Source organism: Polypterus senegalus, unplaced genomic scaffold (assembly GCF_016835505.1).
Source record: "Polypterus senegalus isolate Bchr_013 unplaced genomic scaffold, ASM1683550v1 scaffold_1557, whole genome shotgun sequence".
Lineage (NCBI taxonomy): Eukaryota > Metazoa > Chordata > Cladistia > Polypteriformes > Polypteridae > Polypterus > Polypterus senegalus.
Window position 1 is genome coordinate 1 of NW_024384493.1, and position 21,774 is coordinate 21,774.

Genomic DNA, 21,774 nt, shown 5'->3' on the forward strand with positions numbered 1-21,774 from the left:
AATCTTAAAATTCAAGTTTCATGCATAAAGCATAGTAGCACTCTGTCGAGCCAAATCACCTCGGGCCAAATGTTTTAGGTGTACACCAAATTAACATCATTCTGGACCAAAATCTTCAAATGCCTTTCAAACAGCCTTGGTGTCACAATCCCATCTAATCCAGTAAGAGCTGTGTTTGGTGGGCTCACAGATGGGCTTAAAGTGGAGAAAGAATAACAAACTGTAATTGCCTTTACTACACTATTGGCCGTAGACTTATCCTGCTCAACTGGAAGAATCCTAACTCTCCTATTCTAAGTTGTGGGCAACTGGGGTTATATAATATGTGAATTGGAAGAAATCAAACTAGCACTTAGAGGATCTGTACAAAACATTTTCAAAACCTTACAGGATCTGATCAGCAACATTTTAGAATAAGCATTTAAATTGAGGGAAGGTGTTCCTCTCCCTCCTTACTCCATGTATCTTTATTTATTTATTAATTTATCTATTTACTTATTTTTACTAGCTTAAAGTTTTATTCTGTTGGCCTACCTCACTTTCTCAGGGGTGGGGGTTGATTTCTTCAAAACCTATTTTTCTAACACTTGACTTATTCGTATGGAATGTTATTTGATTTTAATAAAAGCAATAAAATAAAATAAAAATCGAGAACAGGCTTTTATGTTTTTCACCTAATTCTTGCATCACTACATTTTTTTGAAAGTCGCATATTAACCATAAAACTGGAAATATCTTAGAATGTCAAAGTGATTAGCAGAAAACACAGGAATGGTCACTTCATTTTAAAATTGATGTAAATTTAATCTTAGAGGAAAGTTACTTCAATCCAGTAAATCAAAGTTAGTTCTAGCTATGAAGATAATCATACCAAAGTGCATTTTATATTAAGGCAAAATTAATCTGGAATAGTTGCTTCAAAAATTGTAAGGTTGAAAATACTTTAACAAGTAATAAGGCACAATATAATAATTTTGAAATGCTAACACTTAAAAAAAAAAAAAACACTGTCACTTACTTGGCAATGCTGTGGTTGTTGTAGAAATTGTTACATAGGAGATGCAGTCGCCGTAAAACAAAAATCACATTACAGCAGACTATTCCTTCATTACTGTAATAGCAGTATTACTGTTTATAATAAGTAATTTGTCAATTGACGGACACATTTGCTCTGCTATTTACACAGTTTCTCTTTGACGCAGGCAATAAAACAAATATGCCTATGCCTACATACTGTAAGCAATAAGGGAATTTGAGGAATACAGTGTGAGAATTAACTGGTATGTTTTCTGCAAAGTGATGAATCTTTTTGAATGTTACTTAAGAAATTTCTAATGCAGGAATAAGCATTCCTGTATATCTTCCAACAAAAGATATAAATTAATAGAATACTAAAGAGAAAATGTAGGTCCAGGAAAATAAAGCATTAAAATACATGTAGATGGAATAACAACAAATTTATTACTCTTGAAGTAGTGACTTTCAAAAAATATGACACTTCATTGTCACTCACTTGACATAGTGGTGGATGTTGTTGAAGCACTTGTCGTTGTAGAAGTCTGAATTTCTGTTAAAAGAAAACACAGCCAATATTACAGATCAGGGTTAGTGTCTTGAATGCCTCTCTACGTAGGAAGGGCCTTACGGTTGTGACAAGAGCATGTGAGGCTCTTACTGGCTTTCTTGAAACTAGTGACACTCGCGAATGCGCGTTAGAATCGGTGTGTAACATCACCAGCTCTTAGTTCCAACTTTGTACTTAATCCAAACAAGATAAACTCCATTGTAACACAAAAGTAATTAAATGATTCAGAAAATGAAAGATGGCAAACATTTCAACTACCAAGAAGATACAATTTAATAATCTTGAAATGCTGGCACTGGAAAAAACGAAGAAATACACTGTTACTGATCTGAAGCAGTTGTGGATGTTGCTGAAGTACTTTTTGATGTAAGAGATGCAGCCACAGTAAAACAAAAAAAAAGCTCATTGCTATAGACTAGGCCTCCTTCACTTCATTAGCATCATTCGTGGATATAATACGTGATTTGTCAATTGATGTATACATCTGCAAGCTGCATGCAATAATGACTGTATTTGAAGTAACACATGGAAGAAACATGCATGTCATGTCATATTGTAAGCAGTAAGGCAAGATACCGTTAGCAGTGATATCAGATTCAACCACAACCTCATTTATTTGGAATTCCAAACATCCACGTATCCAAATTGGCGACCCTACAAAGACCTATGGCGGAAGGTGGCATGGCTCTACCTAACTTTCAATTTTATTACTGGGCAGCAGATAGACAAGCTATAAAAACCCGGAGATGGACACAAATAGATGAACATACACAGACATGGTCCACAATACAAATAAAATCCTGCAGAATTTCTTTATATTCCTTGCTTTGTACCACTAAATACAAGTTATCGCCAATATACTAACAACCCAATTGTACTTCACTGATTCAGATTATGGAACCAATGCAGGAAGTATTTTAAGATAGAGAAGCTTTTGTCGGTGGCTCCTCTGCACGAGAACCACCTTTTTCCACCCTGGCAAACATATGCACTTTTAATGTCTGGAAAACATCTGGGATTTAATCACTTAGAGATCTGTACATAGACGACGTCTTTGCATCCTAGAAACAATTACACTGCAAATTTAACTTTCCAGAATCACATTTCGTTCGCTGCCTTCAAGTTAGAAACTTTGTTAAACAGAACCTGCCCAATTTTTCTCACCTCCCACCTATCTCTATGCCAGAAAAAATATCGATCAGTCTTGAGGACTCAGACAGAATTTCCGTAATTTATAAAACCATTTTACAGTCCCTCGTTTTCAAAGATCAAAGAGGACAGTGGGAAAAGGATCTCTCACTCAACATCTCAGAAAAGGAATGGAAGTTAGCAATGCACATAATTCACTTGAGCTCCATATGCGCAAAGCATAGAATTATTTAACTCAAAATTATAAATCGAGCACATCTGTCTCGCTTTAAAATTATCCGAAATGTTTCCAGGGCAAAATCCAACCTCACGAGCGCTACAATCGAGATCCAGCCTCACTGGGCCAAATGTTTTAGGTGTACACCAAATTAACATCATTCTGGACCAAAATCTTCAAATGCCTTTCAAACAGCCTTGGTGTCACAATCCCATCTAATCCAGTAAGAGCTGTGTTTGGTGGGCTCACAGATGGGCTTAAAGTGGAGAAAGAATAACAAACTGTAATTGCCTTTACTACACTATTGGCACGTAGACTTATCCTGCTCAACTGGAAGAATCCTAACTCTCCTATTCTAAGTTGTGGGCAACTGGGGTTATATAATATGTGAAATTGGAAGAAATCAAACTAGCACTTAGAGGATCTGTACAAAACATTTTCAAAACCTTACAGGATCTGATCAGTAACATTTTAGAATAAGCATTTAAATTGAGGAAGCAGGTTCTCTCCCCTCCTTTACTCCATGTATCTTTATTTATTTATTAATTTATCTATTTACTTATTTTTACTAGCTTAAAGTTTTATTCTGTTGGCCTACCTCACTTTCTCAGGGGTGGGGGTTGATTTCTTCAAAACCTATTTTTCTAACACTTGACTTATTCGTATGGAATGTTATTTGATTTTAATAAAAGCAATAAAATAAAATAAAAAATCGAGAACAGGCTTTTATGTTTTTCACCTAATTCTTGCATCACTACATTTTTGAAAGTCGCATATTAACCATAAAACTGGAAATATCTTAGAATGTCAAAGTGATTAGCAGAAAACACAGGAATGGTCACTTCATTTTAAAATTGATGTAAATTTAATCTTAGAGGAAAGTTACTTCAATCCAGTAAATCAAAGTTAGTTCTAGCTATGAAGATAATCATACCAAAGTGCATTTTATATTAAGGCAAAATTAATCTGGAATAGTTGCTTCAAAAATTGTAACGTTGAAAATACTTTAACAAGTAATAAGGCACAATATAATAATTTTGAAATGCTAACACTTAAAAAAAAAAGAAAAACACTGTCACTTACTTGGCAATGCTGTGGTTGTTGTAGAAATTGTTAATGTAGGAGATGCAGTCGCTGCTAAAAAAAAAAAATCACATTACAGCAGACTATTCCTTCATTACTGTAATAGCAGTATTACTGTTTATAATAAGTAATTTGTCAATTGACGGACACATTTGCTCTGCTACGACACAGTTTCTCTTTGACGCAGGCAATAAAACAAATATGCCTATGCCTACATACTGTAAGCAATAAGGGAATTTGAGGAATACAGTGTGAGAATTAACTGGTATGTTTTCTGCAAAGTGATGAATCTTTTTGAATGTTACTTAAGGAAATTTCTAATGCAGGAATAAGCATTCCTGTATATCTTCCAACAATAGATATAAATTAATAGAATACTAAAGAGAAAATGTAGGTCCAGGAAAATAAAGCATTAAAATACATGTAGATGGAATAACAACAAATTTATTACTCTTGAAGTAGTGACTTTCAAAAAATATGACACTTCATTGTCACTCACTTGACATAGTGGTGGATGTTGTTGAAGCACTTGTCGTTGTAGAAGTCTGAATTTCTGTTAAAAGAAAAACACGGCCAATATTACAGATCAGGGTTAGTGTCTTGAATGCCTCTCAGTAGGAAGGGCCTTACGGTTGTGACAAGAGCATGTGAGGCTCTTACTGGCTTTCTTGAAACTAGTGACACTCAGCAATGCGCGTTAGAATCGGTGTGTAACATCACCAGCTCTTAGTTCCAACTTTGTACTTAATCCAAACAAGATAAACTCCATTGTAACAAAAAGTAATTAAATGATTCAGAAAATGAAAGATGGCAAACATTTCAACTACCAAGAAGATACAATTTAATAATCTTGAAATGCTGGCACTGGAAAAAACGAAGAAATACACTGTTACTGATCTGAAGCAGTTGTGGATGTTGCTGAAGTACTTTTTGATGTAAGAGATGCAGCCACAGTAAAACAAAAAAAGCTCATTGCTATAGACTAGGCCTCCTTCACTTCATTAGCATCATTCGTGGATATAATACGTGATTTGTCAATTGATGTATACATCTGCGCTGCATGCAATAATGACTGTATTTGAAGTAACACATGGAAGAAACATGCATGTCATGTCATATTGTAAGCAGTAAGGCAAGATACCGTTAGCAGTGATATCAGATTCAACCACAACCTCATTTATTTGGAATTCCAAACATCCACGTATCCAAATTGGGCGACCCTACAAAGACCTATGGCGGAAGGTGGCATGGCTCTACCTAACTTTCAATTTTATTACTGGGCAGCAGATAGACAAGCTATAAAACCGGAGATGGACACAAATAGATGAACATACACAGACATGGTCCACAATACAAATAAAATCCTGCAGAATTTCTTTATATTCCTTGCTTTGTACGCACTAAATACAAGTTATCGCCAATATACTAACAACCCAATTGTACTTCACTGATTCAGATTATGGAACCAATGCAGGAAGTATTTTAAGAGAGAAGCTTTTGTCGGTGGCTCCTCTGCACGAGAACCACCTTTTTCCACCCTGGCAAACATATGCACTTTTTAATGTCTGGAAAACATCTGGGATTTAATCACTTAGAGATCTGTACATAGACGACGTCTTTGCATCCTAGAAACAATTACACTGCAAATTTAACTTTCCAGAATCACATTTCGTTCGCTGCCTTCAAGTTAGAAACTTTGTTAAACAGAACCTGCCCAATTTTTCTCACCTCCCACCTATCTCTATGCCAGAAAAATATCATCAGTCTTGAGGACTCAGACAGAATTTCCGTAATTTATAAAACCATTTTACAGTCCCTCGTTTTCAAAGATCAAAGAGGACAGTGGGAAAAGGATCTCTCACTCAACATCTCAGAAAAGGAATGGAAGTTAGCAATGCACATAATTCACTTGAGCTCCATATGCGCAAAGCATAGAATTATTTAACTCAAAATTATAAATCGAGCACATCTGTCTCTTTAAAATTGTCCGAAATGTTTCAGGGCAAAATCCAACCTCGAACGCTACAATCGAGATCCAGCCTCACTGGGCCAAATGTTTTAGGTGTACACCAAATTAACATCATTCTGGACCAAAATCTTCAAATGCCTTTCAAACAGCCTTGGTGTCACAATCCCATCTAATCCAGTAAGAGCTGTGTTTGGTGGGCTCACAGATGGGCTTAAAGTGGAGAAAGAATAACAAACTGTAATTGCCTTTACTACACTATTGGCACGTAGACTTATCCTGCTCAACTGGAAGAATCCTAACTCTCCTATTCTAAGTTGTGGGCAACTGGGGTTATATAATATGTGAAATTGGAAGAAATCAAACTAGCACTTAGAGGATCTGTACAAAACATTTTCAAACTATAATTGACGTAACATTTTGAAAACATTTAAATTAAAGATGTCTACCTCTGATACATTTCTTATTTAGTATTATTTTCTTCTTATTTTCTTATTTTTTATTATATTACTTTTTCTCATTTGGGGGTTATGTTTAAACTTTTTTCTAACTCACTTTCTAAGATGGAATGTTATTTTTTAAAAAATAAAAAATTAAAAAAGAGAGAAGGTTTTATGTTTTCACAAAATTCATACAATTTTGAAAAGGAATATTAACTTAAAACTGGAAATTTTAATTTAGAAATGCAAAAACATAAAATGGTAATTCATTTAAAATTAAGTATTATTAATTCAGAAAGGAATTCAATCCATAAAAAATTATTAATTTATATAAGAAATACTAATATTAATCAAAATTAATACTGGAAATAGTTTTCAAAATTTAATTAAATACTTTAAAATAATAAGAGAATATTACTTAAATTAAATTAAAAATAACAGTATTAGTACATATGTAATTTGAAAATTAATTAAAAAAAAAGAAAAAAATATCATTATTAAACTTGTCTTTTATAATAGTAATTGAAGAATTAATAATTTAAATTACTTAGCACACATTTCTCATTCTGAAATATATGCTCTTTAGAATAAGTAATTTGAGAACATTGAATTAATGGAATTAAAATTGGAATTTAAATAAAAATTTCTAATCGAAATTAGTTTCAACAATGAATTAGAAATAGGAATAAAAGAATGTAGTCCAGAAAAATTAATTAAATATGAAGAAATTTTAACGAAAGTATTTAAAATTAAGAATTGAATATTAATACTAATGAGAATGTGTAGAATATAGAAAGCTAATTCTGTAAGAAAAACAATTATTAATTTATGGTACTTTCAAACTGTATCATGCCAACTTGACATGATGTGTTTTGAATAACTCTTAGAACTTGATTCGTTAAAAAAAGCAAATTAAGAACGTTTTTAAATTTTAATCAGAAAGTAACGATTGTAACACACAAGACTTATTTAATTTAATAATCAAAATCCAATAACAAGTAAGATAATGGTGAAAATAAACAGTCTACTTCAATTGTAAGATTAACATATAAAACATTGCACGTAAAATAATAAATCATTAGCAATAATGCAGCTTTCATACAAGATATTAATAAGTTTGAATTGATGAAAAAACAAGCAATAACTGCTATTTAACATTGAGAACATCATGTATGATCTATTGATCAAATCAGCGAAAATAAACATCGTATTATAGGAACACACTTCATATTGAATCGTAGGAATAATACGGATGGCAATGTTACATATCATACGGCACAATGACAATTAAATCACATGGAAAAATGGATCATCACATGTAAGTCAAAGCAAATCTTACAATTATTATTATGGCCAACCATTATTGAAATTTTCCAAAACAATTTCCAATGACCTCAAAAACTTAAGCAAGCTGAATTTAACTAAACCTTTTTAGCTGGCACAATAGCAGCTAAAGAACATTACACTAAAAAATTCACGAATGAACCAGGAGATTTAACTGAACTTTTTAGAACTTACTGCAAATTTACCCCAATACACTATCAATATCTAAATCAACTTGTAAACTCCCAATTTGACAATCACACTATTTCAGATAGAAATATCATAATCCAGTAAATAACTTTATAATTTCACCCTCCAACATTAAGTGAAAGGAAACATCTGATTCAACACAAAGTATTAAAATTTCAATTTCTCCAAACAACAATACATGCAAATGAACATTAAATCAATTGTCTTTAAGTTGAAACTTGTTAAGAACTTGCCAATTTTCAACACCAACTCATCCAGACAAAAATCGCAATGTTAGGACTCCCAACATAATTCCGAAAAACTAATCCTCCATTTAAAGACAAAGTCATGAAAGTTTTACCATCATTCAGAAAGGAATGGATTAGAAAGATACAAACTTAATTGACCCATACATAACTAGACTTACTAATTTAATGAAACTAATCCTTTAAATTGTCGAAATGTAGAAAAGTCAATGAACATTACATGAGACAAATATCAAAACTTAGGTTTCACAAATTTTAAAATCTGACAATTTAGGAAGCGTTTCTTAAAACTTGTCTAACTCCTTTAATCATATATTTTTGTGATTTAAATGTTAATGATAAATTCAATGGTATTTCTTAACTATTGCTAACCTTACCACTGGAAATTCTTATTTTTTAAATTAATATCATGGAAGTTTTATTTTAAATGAAAATCATAATCAAAGGATTACAAAATTTTTAAACTTAGATTCAAATATTATAAAAATATTTAAATATGAGAATAGTTATATTAATCAAAAATTATTTATATAATAAAATTATTAAATTATTATAGAAAATTTATTCAATCCTAATTTAAGGATGGATAATTTAAAACATTTTTTAAAAAAATTATAAGGAATGTATTATTTTAATTAAGATAAAAAAATAAAATTAGCAGTTATTTAATTTGTAACACACTTTAAATAAATAACACAACTTGATTCTTGATCTTAGTATAATAAATAAATGTCATTTTAAAATTAAATAATTTAATTTAAGAATTTATCGAAATAAAATTCTTATATAATGAATTCTGAAATGATTTTATATTAAGAAATTATCTGAATTAAGAAAAAATTCTAAGTAATAATATTTAAAAGAAAATAAAATTTAAAATAATAAAAAAAGAAAAAATTGTAGAATATTATTGTGTACTTTGAAATTTTAATTAGATGCATCTTAATAAATCGATTCAACAAAATTACTTACTGAAAAGATATTACTGTATTAAAAGAAATGTCATTAAAGGAAAATTCTCATCTAACGAGATCTTAGATTAAATAATATGCACATTAACTTATCAAAGAATTGTGAAACACATTAGTTAAATTGTATTCTTAAAGAAAACCATTTAAGAATAATTTAATCAATAATATAATTTCAACAAAGATAATAATTATAGAATTGAAAATGAAAAATGAAACATTACTTAAAAGTTTGATAACAACAATTACAATAACTTAACAAAAGAACTTCATTGTAACACTTATTAAATATGTACGTAAGATAAATTAATGTAAATTCGTTAAAGAAATAAGCATTTACTGGAAACAGGAGAAAATTCAATGAATCTATATGAAGGCGTACGTGTAAGATTGATCTAACTTTAATAACAAATGCAAATTAGGAATCTGTTAACCAAGTATCTATAACCTTTTACTTATAAACAAAATCACAATAACACAAAATATGAGATTAAAATGAAAACATAACATTCACTACAAGAATACATTAATATTGAATTCACAAACAAGAATACATTTATAACTCCAATTGATAAGTTGCAATACTTTAATAAGGAAGCGCATGTCAAAAAACTCGTTCACTAACCTTACAAATACACTTAATGGAATAATACGATTCAATGATGTTACAACTCATTAAATACTTATAATTGAAGAAACATACATTATGCCATATCAAGTAAACTGTAATACCTCAATATCACGAATTACCAAATATTATCACTGCACTAGAAATTGTAATAAACCATTACAAACAAATAAGGAGTGAAAAACCCAACTATTTAAATATGGAGTATAACAATTAAACAATGAACAAAAGATGAATACTCAATCAACCATAAAAATTTGCGTAATTTAATCTTCGGAAAACCATCCAATTAATCACCAACTCTAGCCAAAATTTTGACATGTTAGATGACAAAATCGAAATATTAAATTAGTTCTCACTCTTGACAGAAGGCTTTGCCAACATGGCTAAAATGAATTAAGGAACAACGATTAACCTTAATACTATGTACGTCGATTTCACTCAAAACAATACACTCAAATTTAATTCAGATCAATTTACTATACCTGTTAAGATTTAAACTTTAACTAATCGTATTTTCTCAGCCAAATCTTTTGCCTAAATACATCATTCATCAAAATCGATTTCAATTTTTAAACTCATTTACAGTCTGTTTAGTAAGGGACATAAAATCAAACAGTTTTCAATAATGAATTATTTAACTAAATTATTGAACTATACTCTAATGAAAATCTAACTCAATCTAATTTTGAAACTGTTTAACTAAATTTAATGAAGGAAAATCCAAATAATAGGAAATAAAACACTTCAAAACTGAAATTAATTAGGAATTCAATTAACATTTGAATCAAATTTCAAATCCTTTCAAATTAAATTATTAAATTCATAAAACTGTTTTACTGTAAATTTCAAAATTTAGGTAAACCACTTAAGTAATGAAGCTCTTCACTCAAACTATTTTTAATGAAATTTTGAATATAATTGAAAACTAATATTAAAAATGAAATGAAACAGCTTTATATGTTAACAATTCACAAAATTATACTTAAGGAATACATAAATTTGGAAAACTTAATTAAAGGATACAGATAACATCTACCTTATTTAAATTGTATAAATTTATTAATAATTTTCAACGTAAATTCAAAGTTAGTTACCATTTAAAATCAAGTATTTATAGAATTATTTTGAAATTGATTAAAAAATTGAATTAAATATTTTACAAATAAGTAAATAAATAATTTTATAATATTTTATATGAAAAAACATTCATACTTTAAAGTTGATTATATAGAAATTTGGCATATTCATTCAAAATGAATAAAAACAGTTTGGATTATTTTAAAATAAAATTAATATTAGTAAAGGTTTCAATTCGAAATTTGTTCTTGAAAGAATTTACTAAAACGGCAATATTAAAGCTAAATTAACTAGAAACTGTTAAAATTTAGAAAAATTAAATTAACTAAGTAAACAATAATGAATTAAAGTATTAAAAAAAAAAAAGCATTCTTAATTTCACAATTAAAATAATTAATGAAAAAAAGAAGTGCAAAAAAATTACAATTAATACATAATTCTTAATTAAATTTAAAAAAAAAATATTATACTGTCAACTTTGAAATCTTGAATATGGAATTTTAGCAATGTAAACATACCTATCTAAAATAAGCTACAGGAATTGGATACGTTAAATAATTTCAATTCGGAAGGCTAACGTTAAAACTTATTAGTGAATAAAACAGAAAGCCATCTAAACTCAACATGGATAGTGTATAAATCAAATTTTCAAGGCAAATTTAAATTATCAAAAGGAAAAATAAAAAAGTATATTTCAAAGATTAAAAATGAACTGCAAAATTTACTTAAGTGAAAATAAAATTGCATGTAAGAACCAATTTTCACTGTTATATACTTAGAAATGTGTTAAATCTTATGCCCATGTAATGAAGACTTGTTCAGACAAAAATTTTTAAGCTAACGCTTTTAAATCACTATTAAATTGTAATTTGAAAACTCTTTCAACTTCAAACATTCATACAATAATGATTAAACAATAAATTCAAAACAGAAGTGGCAAAATTCCAACCAGTAGATACAAATTTATACTTGAATTCAACGATAACTAAAAACATTTACTCTAAAGTGGAAGTGGCAAGTACTTCCAATTAATTATCGGCAAGTAAACAAAAAAACCAATCTAACAATAGCATAATTCACAACATTTGGGCAAGATTCCCATAAAATCAAATTCTAATTCCTTGTACTTGCACTAACACACTAAAGCAATTAGTACATTTGTAATAATGGCAAATACGAAATGACTGATTAAACCACAACTTAGTCATTTGTTACCAAGAACAAATTCACCAAATAGAAGTAAGCACCTAATTCAAAATTGGATTAATCCTAAAGATTAAGCTATCTCATGGAAGGAAAAATTAAACATTGAATCAATTGCAATTAATTAACTAGAAACTTATTTTAACAAAATATCACAGTTTTTCCAAACCATATAAAAATTTTATTCTATGTTTAATTAAAAATTAAAATTTTAACATTAAACTTTGTTGCAACTCAAGAAGTGGAAAAGTTACCCTCAAAATTGAAAATTTATTTAAAAGCTAAATTAACACATTAACTAATAAGCTAGTTTATCTAAAACAATTAATTAAATTTATTTCCTAAATTATTGAAATTTTCAAGCAAAAATCAATTGAACAAATCTGTCCAGCTTTTTGCCAATTATATTAACAAATAACCATCATCCAAAACTTAAAAAATTCAACTTAATACATATCAATTCATAAAATTAAGAGACTGAAATGCTTAAAAGGAAAAAATAAATAATGCCTAATCACTTAGAGCATACTTCAAGAAAATCTTAACTCATTTCTAAAGTAATGAATTTACTTAAAATTAACGAGAATTCAGGCAAATTCCATACCAAAACATAAACCTAATGTCATAAACAGTTTTGAACAATTAAAAATCTACAATCTTCTCTTCAAAGCTTTAATTATAAATTATCTAGTAAATGTGTTTAAGTAATTATGGATTAAGTGGAATATAATAAAATGAATTGCTTCTTAAACTATTTGACTAATTATCTGCATTGGAAGAATAATTACAATCTAAAATTGGAATGAGTATAATTTAATTGGAAGAAAAAATACACTAATCTTGAAAAACATTTTAACTAAACTTAGGAAATTTTAGAATTTAAAGCATTTAAAAAACGGAAAGGTTCCTCCTCCTAAATCTAATTATTTATTATGAAATTTTATCTTTACAGCTTAAAGTTTTATTCTGTTGGCTACCAAGTCATTTAGGTGAGGTAAAATTATTCAAACTATTTTCAAACTTTTAATGAAAATATTTATTTTAAAAAAAATAAAATAAAATAAAAAGAACACTTTAATAAGAAATCACTTTTCTATAATTCTTTGAAGTGAAAATTAAAAACTGGAAATATTAAACTGTAATCAAAAAAGAATGTATTATTTTAAAATTATTAATTTAGAAAGAATTCTTCAATCATAATCAAGTTATTCTAGAGAAATAATGTACAAGAGCATTATATAAGAAATTAATGGAACATTAACAATAATGATTAAAATACGTTAAAATTAAGGATTTCCTAATTTGAAATGCTTTAATATTAAAAAAACTAATACTGCACATCTTGGCAATCGTAATTGTAAAATTTTAATGAAAGAAAAAATGTGGCTAAAATAACACAATTATCTAATGAATATAATAAATTATTAATATAATAAATGTTCACAATTCTACTCTTCACTGATTCATTAGGAATATAATTTAAATTTCATGCAATTGAAATCAATTTAAAAAAATGCAATCAACAGGTAATTAATGAAGTTTAGAATCTTATCGAGAAATACTTTGAACTTCAAAAAGATAAGATTTCTGAATCTTCAAACAGGAGTAATTAGAAATTAAAAATTATCGGAACTAATATAAATTTATTAATCAAAAAAAATCATTACACTTAAGTAATATTTAAAAATGCATTTATCACTTCAAACAGAGAAAATTTAAATCTTGAATGTGACTGAATAATTTAAAATACACGTTAATATTAGGCAGGTAAAGTTCTACTAGTAGAGGCTCAAGGTTTGACAAGCCATTGAACTAGTCTTAAACATACACTCATTATTAAGATTTGTCAAATAACACTCTTTCAATGTAAATCCATTCAAGTAAACATGAAACAAATGCAATTAAGCTAGAAATAAGTATGCAAAATTAAATATCATCAAAAAATTTAATACTTTAATGCTGGAATTCAACAAATCTTTTTGAAACTAGAGCATATGTGAAAATGTGGAAAGAATAACCTAACTATAAAATTCTTGGCACATAGACTACTCTGATTCATTGATACAATTGTGGAATAAATGGTTCAATAATAAAATCGAAAATAATGATTTATTTAACTACTAAATACAATTCTACATATATACACAACAAATTAATTGCAATGAACAATTAAGCAAATTATTTATTAAGAATTGTTATCAACTTAAATTTTTTTGGACCAAAACCTTGCGAAGTAATGCCTTCAATTATTATCTACGAAATTGTATAATTAATAAAGTGAATATTTAATACTAAAAATTGACCAAATATAATATAAAATTTCTCAACATTTTAAAACTTCATTTACCAAAACCAATTATTCAACTACAACACTTATCAAAAATAGATTATTACAATAAGAATTTAGTAATATAACATTTTAAGTGCTCTTCAAAGAATCAATTTTCAACTGAAAGATACTTTTTTAATGAAAATAATGGAATTAACTTCATAAATTCATTAAACTAGTTTCACAGAAAATTAATTAAACTAAATTAAAATCCATACTTACTGCTTAAAATTAGAAATTGAAGTGAAACACACCCAATTTAACCCAAAATTTACAAGAACATGCAAAGTTTAGCTCAAAATTTAATATAAAAATTTAGTCCTTTACAAACTAAAGACATCCATCTAACAATACTTAATCGAGCAAAATGGTTAAAGTAATCAGAATAAACCTTTCAAACGATAATATTTAACTCAAAATTTTAAGAATCCAATCTACATTCTAATGTTCAACAAAGATTAAAATGGAAACTCAAACACTAAGAAGTTTTGGAAACATTTCAATAACTTAAGGATGGAACAAACTAATCCTTTAAAAAGACTTAATTCAAACAGTTTATCCTGCTAACTGCATGTGCTTTTTATTTAAGTTGAGTATACGATTTATAATATGTATACTTTATACATTTGGACTAGCACTTCCTAGAATGGGTAATTTCAAAACCTTTTTCTAAATTTTAATTAGATTTAAATAGTAATTGGAATTATAAACAGATTAAATAAAATTAGAAAAGCTTTTAATTCGATTCTACATTAAATATTATTGAAATGCATACTACCTCTAGTATCTTATATTTTTATATTACTATTACATGGAATGGTTACTTATTTTAAATTGGCTAAACTAATCTCAGGGAAGTACTTATTTTTCCAAAGCATTTCTAGCATTGAGATTATGAAAGCATATTTATTTTAAGTAAAATTAATATGAAATAAATTCAAAAAATGAAGGTTAATATTTTAAAATTATTAAACTAATTTTAAAATTTAATAACTAAAAAAATGAAAAATAAACAGTATTAGCTAAAACGGATTGTTTAATTTTAATGATAAATTTAATCTTAAGTAAATACTTAAATAAATCAAGAAGTATCTACTATAATAATCATAATATGCTTTTAAATTAAGAAAATTAATTGAATATTGCTTAATTGTAAGTTAAATTTTACAAGTGACAAACAAATATAATATTCCAACTGTACATTAAGAAAAGAATACAGTGTAAATTAATGTTGTTTTCTGAAATTTTTGAATGTAGGAAGTTTCTATAAGAATAAAAATCACATGATATCCTTACTATTAAAATTAATAGAATACTTAAATAAAATGTATTAGGAAATAGTAAAATCTGTAATGAATCAAAAATTTTCTACTAGAAAAATACTAAAATATACTCTGCATAATGAATGGGGATATGTAAGCCTTGGATGTTCTGAAATATATGTTAAAATAAAAGCAAATTTCGAATCAGGTTAAGATTCCTTATCTTCCTAGGAATGACTTATGTTGTAAAGAGATTGGGTCAATACTTTAAAAGTACATTAGTGAATACACAATAGTATTCTTGAATAGACTCAAGTTCAACTTTGTACTATCAAAGATAACTCTTAGCACAAGTAATTAAAGATCAGAAAATGAAAGATGGAAAACATCAATACAAGAAGATCATTTAATATCTTGAATGCTGGTCACTGGAAAACAAGAAATACACTACTGATCTAAGCGTTGTGGATGTTGTGATACTTTGATGTAAGAGATCGCCAGTAAAACAAACCTGCTAAATAGCCTTCACTTCACAGATCATTGTGATAACGATTTGTCAATTGATGTATACATTAGCTGCATGCTAATGCTAAATTGAGTAACACTGAAGAAACATGATGTCTGTCATTGAACAGTAAGGCAAGTACAGATGTATCAGATTCAACCCACCTCAATTTGATTCCAAACATCCCGCATCAAATGGCACTACAAGACTTGGCAGGTGGCGCCAAACTAATTATTACTGGGCAGCAGATGCAAGCTATAAACGGAAGGCAAAATAGTGAACTACACAGACACCACATCAAATAAAATCCCAAATTTATATCCTTTACCACTAAATCAGTATCTATACTAACCAAGTTCACTGATGATTATGGAACCAATGAAGTATTTTAAGTAGAGAGTTTGTTGGCTCCTGCCTAGAACCACTTTTCACCTCAAACAACACTTTTAATGTCTAACATCTGGGTTTAATCATAGGATTGCATGACGACGTCTTTATCCTAGAAAAATTCACTGCTTTACTTTCCAGAATCACGTTCTGCTCGTAAAACTTTTTAAACAGAACCTCAATTTTCACTACATCTTATGCAGAAAAATTGATCAGTTGAGACCGCAAATTAATTTATAAAACCATACAGTCCTCGTTTCAAAGTCAAAGAGGACTGGAAAAGATCTCACCAACATCTCAGAAAAGGAATGGGTTAGATCACATAATTCCTTGATCCATATAAAGCATAGATTTTAACTAAAATATAAATCGACACACTGCCTTAAAAGTAAATGTTTCAGGGCAAAATCCACCTCACGCACATGATATCACTCCAAATTTTTATACCAATTAACATCTTCTGCCAAAATTTCAAATGTTCAAACACCTTGCACAATCCCTCTAATCCAGTAAGAGCTGTTTGGTGGGCTCAATGGGCTTAAAGTGAGAAAGAATACAAACGTATTTACCACACGGCCGTAATCTAAGGGAACCTCTCCTTTCTGTTTGGCAACGGGTAAATATTGAAATTGGAAAATCAAACTAGCACTTAAGTCTGTCAACTTTTAAACTACAGGATGATCAAATAACTTTTAGAATAAGCTTTAAATTGAGAGCAGTTTTCTCCTTTTACTATGTATTTATTTATTTATTAATTTATCTATTTACTTATTTTTACTAGCTTAAAGTTTTATTCTGTTGGCCTACCACTTTCTCAGGGTGGGGTTGATTTCTTCAAACCTATTTTTCTAACACTTGACTTATTCAGATGGAATGTTATTTGATTTTAATAAAAGCAATAAAATAAAATAAAAATCGAGAACAGGCTTTTATGTTTTTCACCTAATTTTGCATCACTACATTTTTGAAAGTCGCATATTAACCATAAAAACTGGAAATATCTTAGAATGTCAAAGTGATTAGCAGAAAACACAGGAATGGTCACTTCATTTTAAAATTGATGTAAATTTAATCTTAGAGGAAAGTTACTTCAATCCAGTAAATCCAAAGTTAGTTCTAGCTATGAAGATAATCATACCAAAGTGCATTTTATATTAAGGCAAAATTAATCTGGAATAGTTGCTTCAAAAATTGTAAGTTGAAAATACTTTAACAAGTAATAAGGCACAATATAATAATTTTGAAATGCTAACACTTAAAAAAAAAGAAAACACTGTCACTTACTTGGCAATGCTGTGGTTGTTGTAGAAATTGTTAATGTAGGAGATGCAGTCCTGCTAAAACAAAAATCACATTACAGCAGACTATTCCTTCATTACTGTAATAGCAGTATTACTGTTTATAATAAGTAATTTGTCAATTGACGGACACATTTGCTCTGCTACGACACAGTTTCTCTTTGACGAGGCAATAAAACAAATATGCCTATGCCTACATACTGTAAGCAATAAGGGAATTTGAGGAATACAGTGTGAGAATTAACTGGTATGTTTTCTGCAAAGTGATGAATCTTTTGAATGTTACTTAAGGAAATTTCTAATGCAGGAATAAGCATTCCTGTATATCTTCCAACAAAGATATAAATTAATAGAATACTAAAGAGAAAATGTAGGTCCAGGAAAATAAAGCATTAAAATACATGTAGATGGAATAACAACAAATTTATTACTCTTGAAGTAGTGACTTTCAAAAAATATGACACTTCATTGTCACTCACTTGACATAGTGGTGGATGTTGTTGAAGCACTTGTCGTTGTAGAAGTCTGAATTTCTGTTAAAAGAAAAACACGGCCAATATTACAGATCAGGGTTAGTGTCTTGAATGCCTCTCACGTAGGAAGGGCCTTACGGTTGTGACAAGAGCATGTGAGGCTCTTACTGGCTTTCTTGAAACTAGTGACACTCAGAATGGCGTTAGAATCGGTGTGTAACATCACCAGCTCTTAGTTCCAACTTTGTACTTAATCCAAACAAGATAAACTCCATTGTAAACACAAAAGTAATTAAATGATTCAGAAAATGAAAGATGGCAAACATTTCAACTACCAAGAAGATACAATTTAATAATCTTGAAATGCTGGCACTGGAAAAAACGAAGAAATACACTGTTACTGATCTGAAGCAGTTGTGGATGTTGCTGAAGTACTTTTGATGTAAGAGATGCAGCCACAGTAAAACAAAAAGCTCATTGCTATAGACTAGGCCTCCTTCACTTCATTAGCATCATTCGTGGATATAATACGGATTTGTCAATTGATGTATACATCTGCGTGCATGCAATAATGACTGTATTTGAAGTAACACATGGAAGAAACATGCATGTCATGTCATATTGTAAGCAGTAAGGCAAGATACCGTTAGCAGTGATATCAGATTCAACCACAACCTCATTTATTTGGAATTCCAAACATCCACGTATCCAAATTGGGCACCCTACAAAGACCTATGGGGGAAGGTGGCATGGCTCTACCTAACTTTCAATTTTATTACTGGGCAGCAGATAGACAAGCTATAAAACCCGGAGATGGACACAAATAGATGAACATACACAGACATGGTCCACAATACAAATAAAATCCTGCAGAATTTCTTTATATTCCTTGCTTTGTACCGCACTAAATACAAGTTATCGCCAATATACTAACAACCCAATTGTACTTCACTGATTCAGATTATGGAACCAATGCAGGAAGTATTTTAAGATAGAGAAGCTTTTGTCGGTGGCTCCTCTGCACGAGAACCACCTTTTTCCACCCTGGCAAACATATGCACTTTTTAATGTCTGGAAAACATCTGGGATTTAATCACTTAGAGATCTGTACATAGCGACGTCTTTGCATCCTAGAAACAATTACACTGCAAATTTAACTTTCCAGAATCACATTTCGTTCGCTGCCTTCAAGTTAGAAACTTTGTTAAACAGAACCTGCCCAATTTTTCTCACCTCCCACCTATCTCTATGCCAGAAAAAATATCGATCAGTCTTGAGGACTCAGACAGAATTTCCGTAATTTATAAAACCATTTTACAGTCCCTCGTTTTCAAAGATCAAAGAGGACAGTGGGAAAAGGATCTCTACTCAACATCTCAGAAAAGGAATGGAAGTTAGCAATGCACATAATTCACTTGAGCTCCATATGCTAAAGCATAGAATTATTTAACTCAAAATTATAAATCGAGCACATCTGTCTCGTTTAAAATTGTCCGAAATGTTTCCAGGGCAAAATCCAACCTGCTAACGCTACAATCGAGATCCAGCCTCACTGGGCCAAATGTTTTAGGTGTACACCAAATTAACATCATTCTGGACCAAAATCTTCAAATGCCTTTCAAACAGCCTTGGTGTCACAATCCCATCTAATCCAGTAAGAGCTGTGTTTGGTGGGCTCACAGATGGGCTTAAAGTGGAGAAAGAATAACAAACTGTAATTGCCTTTACTACACTATTGGCACGTAGACTTATCCTGCTCAACTGGAAGAATCCTAACTCTCCTATTCTAAGTTGTGGGCAACTGGGGTTATATAATATGTGAAATTGGAAGAAATCAAACTAGCACTTAGAGGATCTGTACAAAACATTTTCAAAACCTTACAGGATCTGATCAGTAACATTTTAGAATAAGCATTTAAATTGAGGAAGCAGGTTCTCTCCCCTCCTTTACTCCATGTATCTTTATTTATTTATTAATTTATCTATTTACTTATTTTTACTAGCTTAAAGTTTTATTCTGTTGGCCTACCTCACTTTCTCAGGGGTGGGGTTGATTTCTTCAAAACCTATTTTCTAACACTTGACTTATTCAGTATGGAATGTTATTTGATTTTAATAAAAGCAATAAAATAAAATAAAAATCGAGAACAGGCTTTTATGTTTTCACCTAATTCTTGCATCACTACATTTTGAAAGTCGCATATTAACCATAAAACTGGAAATATCTTAGAATGTCAAAGTGATTAGCAGAAAACACAGGAATGGTCACTTCATTTTAAAATTGATGTAAATTTAATCTTAGAGGAAAGTTACTTCAATCCAGTAAATCAAAGTTAGTTCTAGCTATGAAGATAATCATACCAAAGTGCATTTTATATTAAGGCAAAATTAATCTGGAATAGTTGCTTCAAAAATTGTAAGGTTGAAAATACTTTAACAAGTAATAAGGCACAATATAATAATTTTGAAATGCTAACACTTAAAAAAAAAAGAAAAACACTGTCACTTACTTGGCAATGCTGTGGTTGTTGTAGAAATTGTTAATGTAGGAGATGCAGTCGCTGCTAAAACAAAAAATCACATTACAGCAGACTATTCCTTCATTACTGTAATAGCAGTATTACTGTTTATAATAAGTAATTTGTCAATTGACGGACACATTTGCTCTGCTACGACACAGTTTCTCTTTGCGCAGGCAATAAAACAAATATGCCTATGCCTACATACTGTAAGCAATAAGGGAATTTGAGGAATACAGTGTGAGAATTAACTGGTATGTTTTCTGCAAAGTGATGAATCTTTTTGAATGTTACTTAAGGAAATTTCTAATGCAGGAATAAGCATTCCTGTATATCTTCCAACAAAGATATAAATTAATAGAATACTAAAGAGAAAATGTAGGTCCAGGAAAATAAAGCATTAAAATACATGTAGATGGAATAACAACAAATTTATTACTCTTGAAGTAGTGACTTTCAAAAAATATGACACTTCATTGTCACTCACTTGACATAGTGGTGGATGTTGTTGAAGCACTTGTCGTTGTAGAAGTCTGAATTTCTGTTAAAAGAAAAACACGCCAATATTACAGATCAGGGTTAGTGTCTTGAATGCCTCTCTACGTAGGAAGGGCCTTACGGTTGTGACAAGAGCATGTGAGGCTCTTACTGGCTTTCTTGAAACTAGTGACACTCGCGAATGCGCGTTGAATCGGTGTGTAACATCACCAGCTCTTAGTTCCAACTTTGTACTTAATCCAAACAAGATAAACTCCATTGTAACACAAAAGTAATTAAATGATTCAGAAAATGAAAGATGGCAAACATTTCAACTACCAAGAAGATACAATTTAATAATCTTGAAATGCTGGCACTGGAAAAAACGAAGAAATACACTGTTACTGATCTGAAGCAGTTGTGGATG

The 21,774-nt window shown here is 29.6% G+C and overlaps 1 protein-coding gene across 1 annotated transcript; it reads right to left on the reverse strand.

Moving 5' to 3' along the window:
• Positions 1 to 1,505: 1,505 nt before the first annotated feature.
• LOC120521978 (putative uncharacterized protein DDB_G0283467) lies at positions 1,506 to 21,412 on the reverse strand. Its single transcript, XM_039743228.1, has 5 exons — positions 21,358 to 21,412; positions 20,862 to 20,915; positions 4,534 to 4,587; positions 4,035 to 4,088; positions 1,506 to 1,567 (listed from the first exon to the last, which is right to left on the reverse strand). The coding sequence occupies exons 1-5, from the start codon at positions 21,362 to 21,364 to the stop codon at positions 1,506 to 1,508; spliced, it is 231 nt and encodes a 76-aa protein (XP_039599162.1). The 5' UTR covers positions 21,365 to 21,412.
• Positions 21,413 to 21,774: the final 362 nt, after the last annotated feature.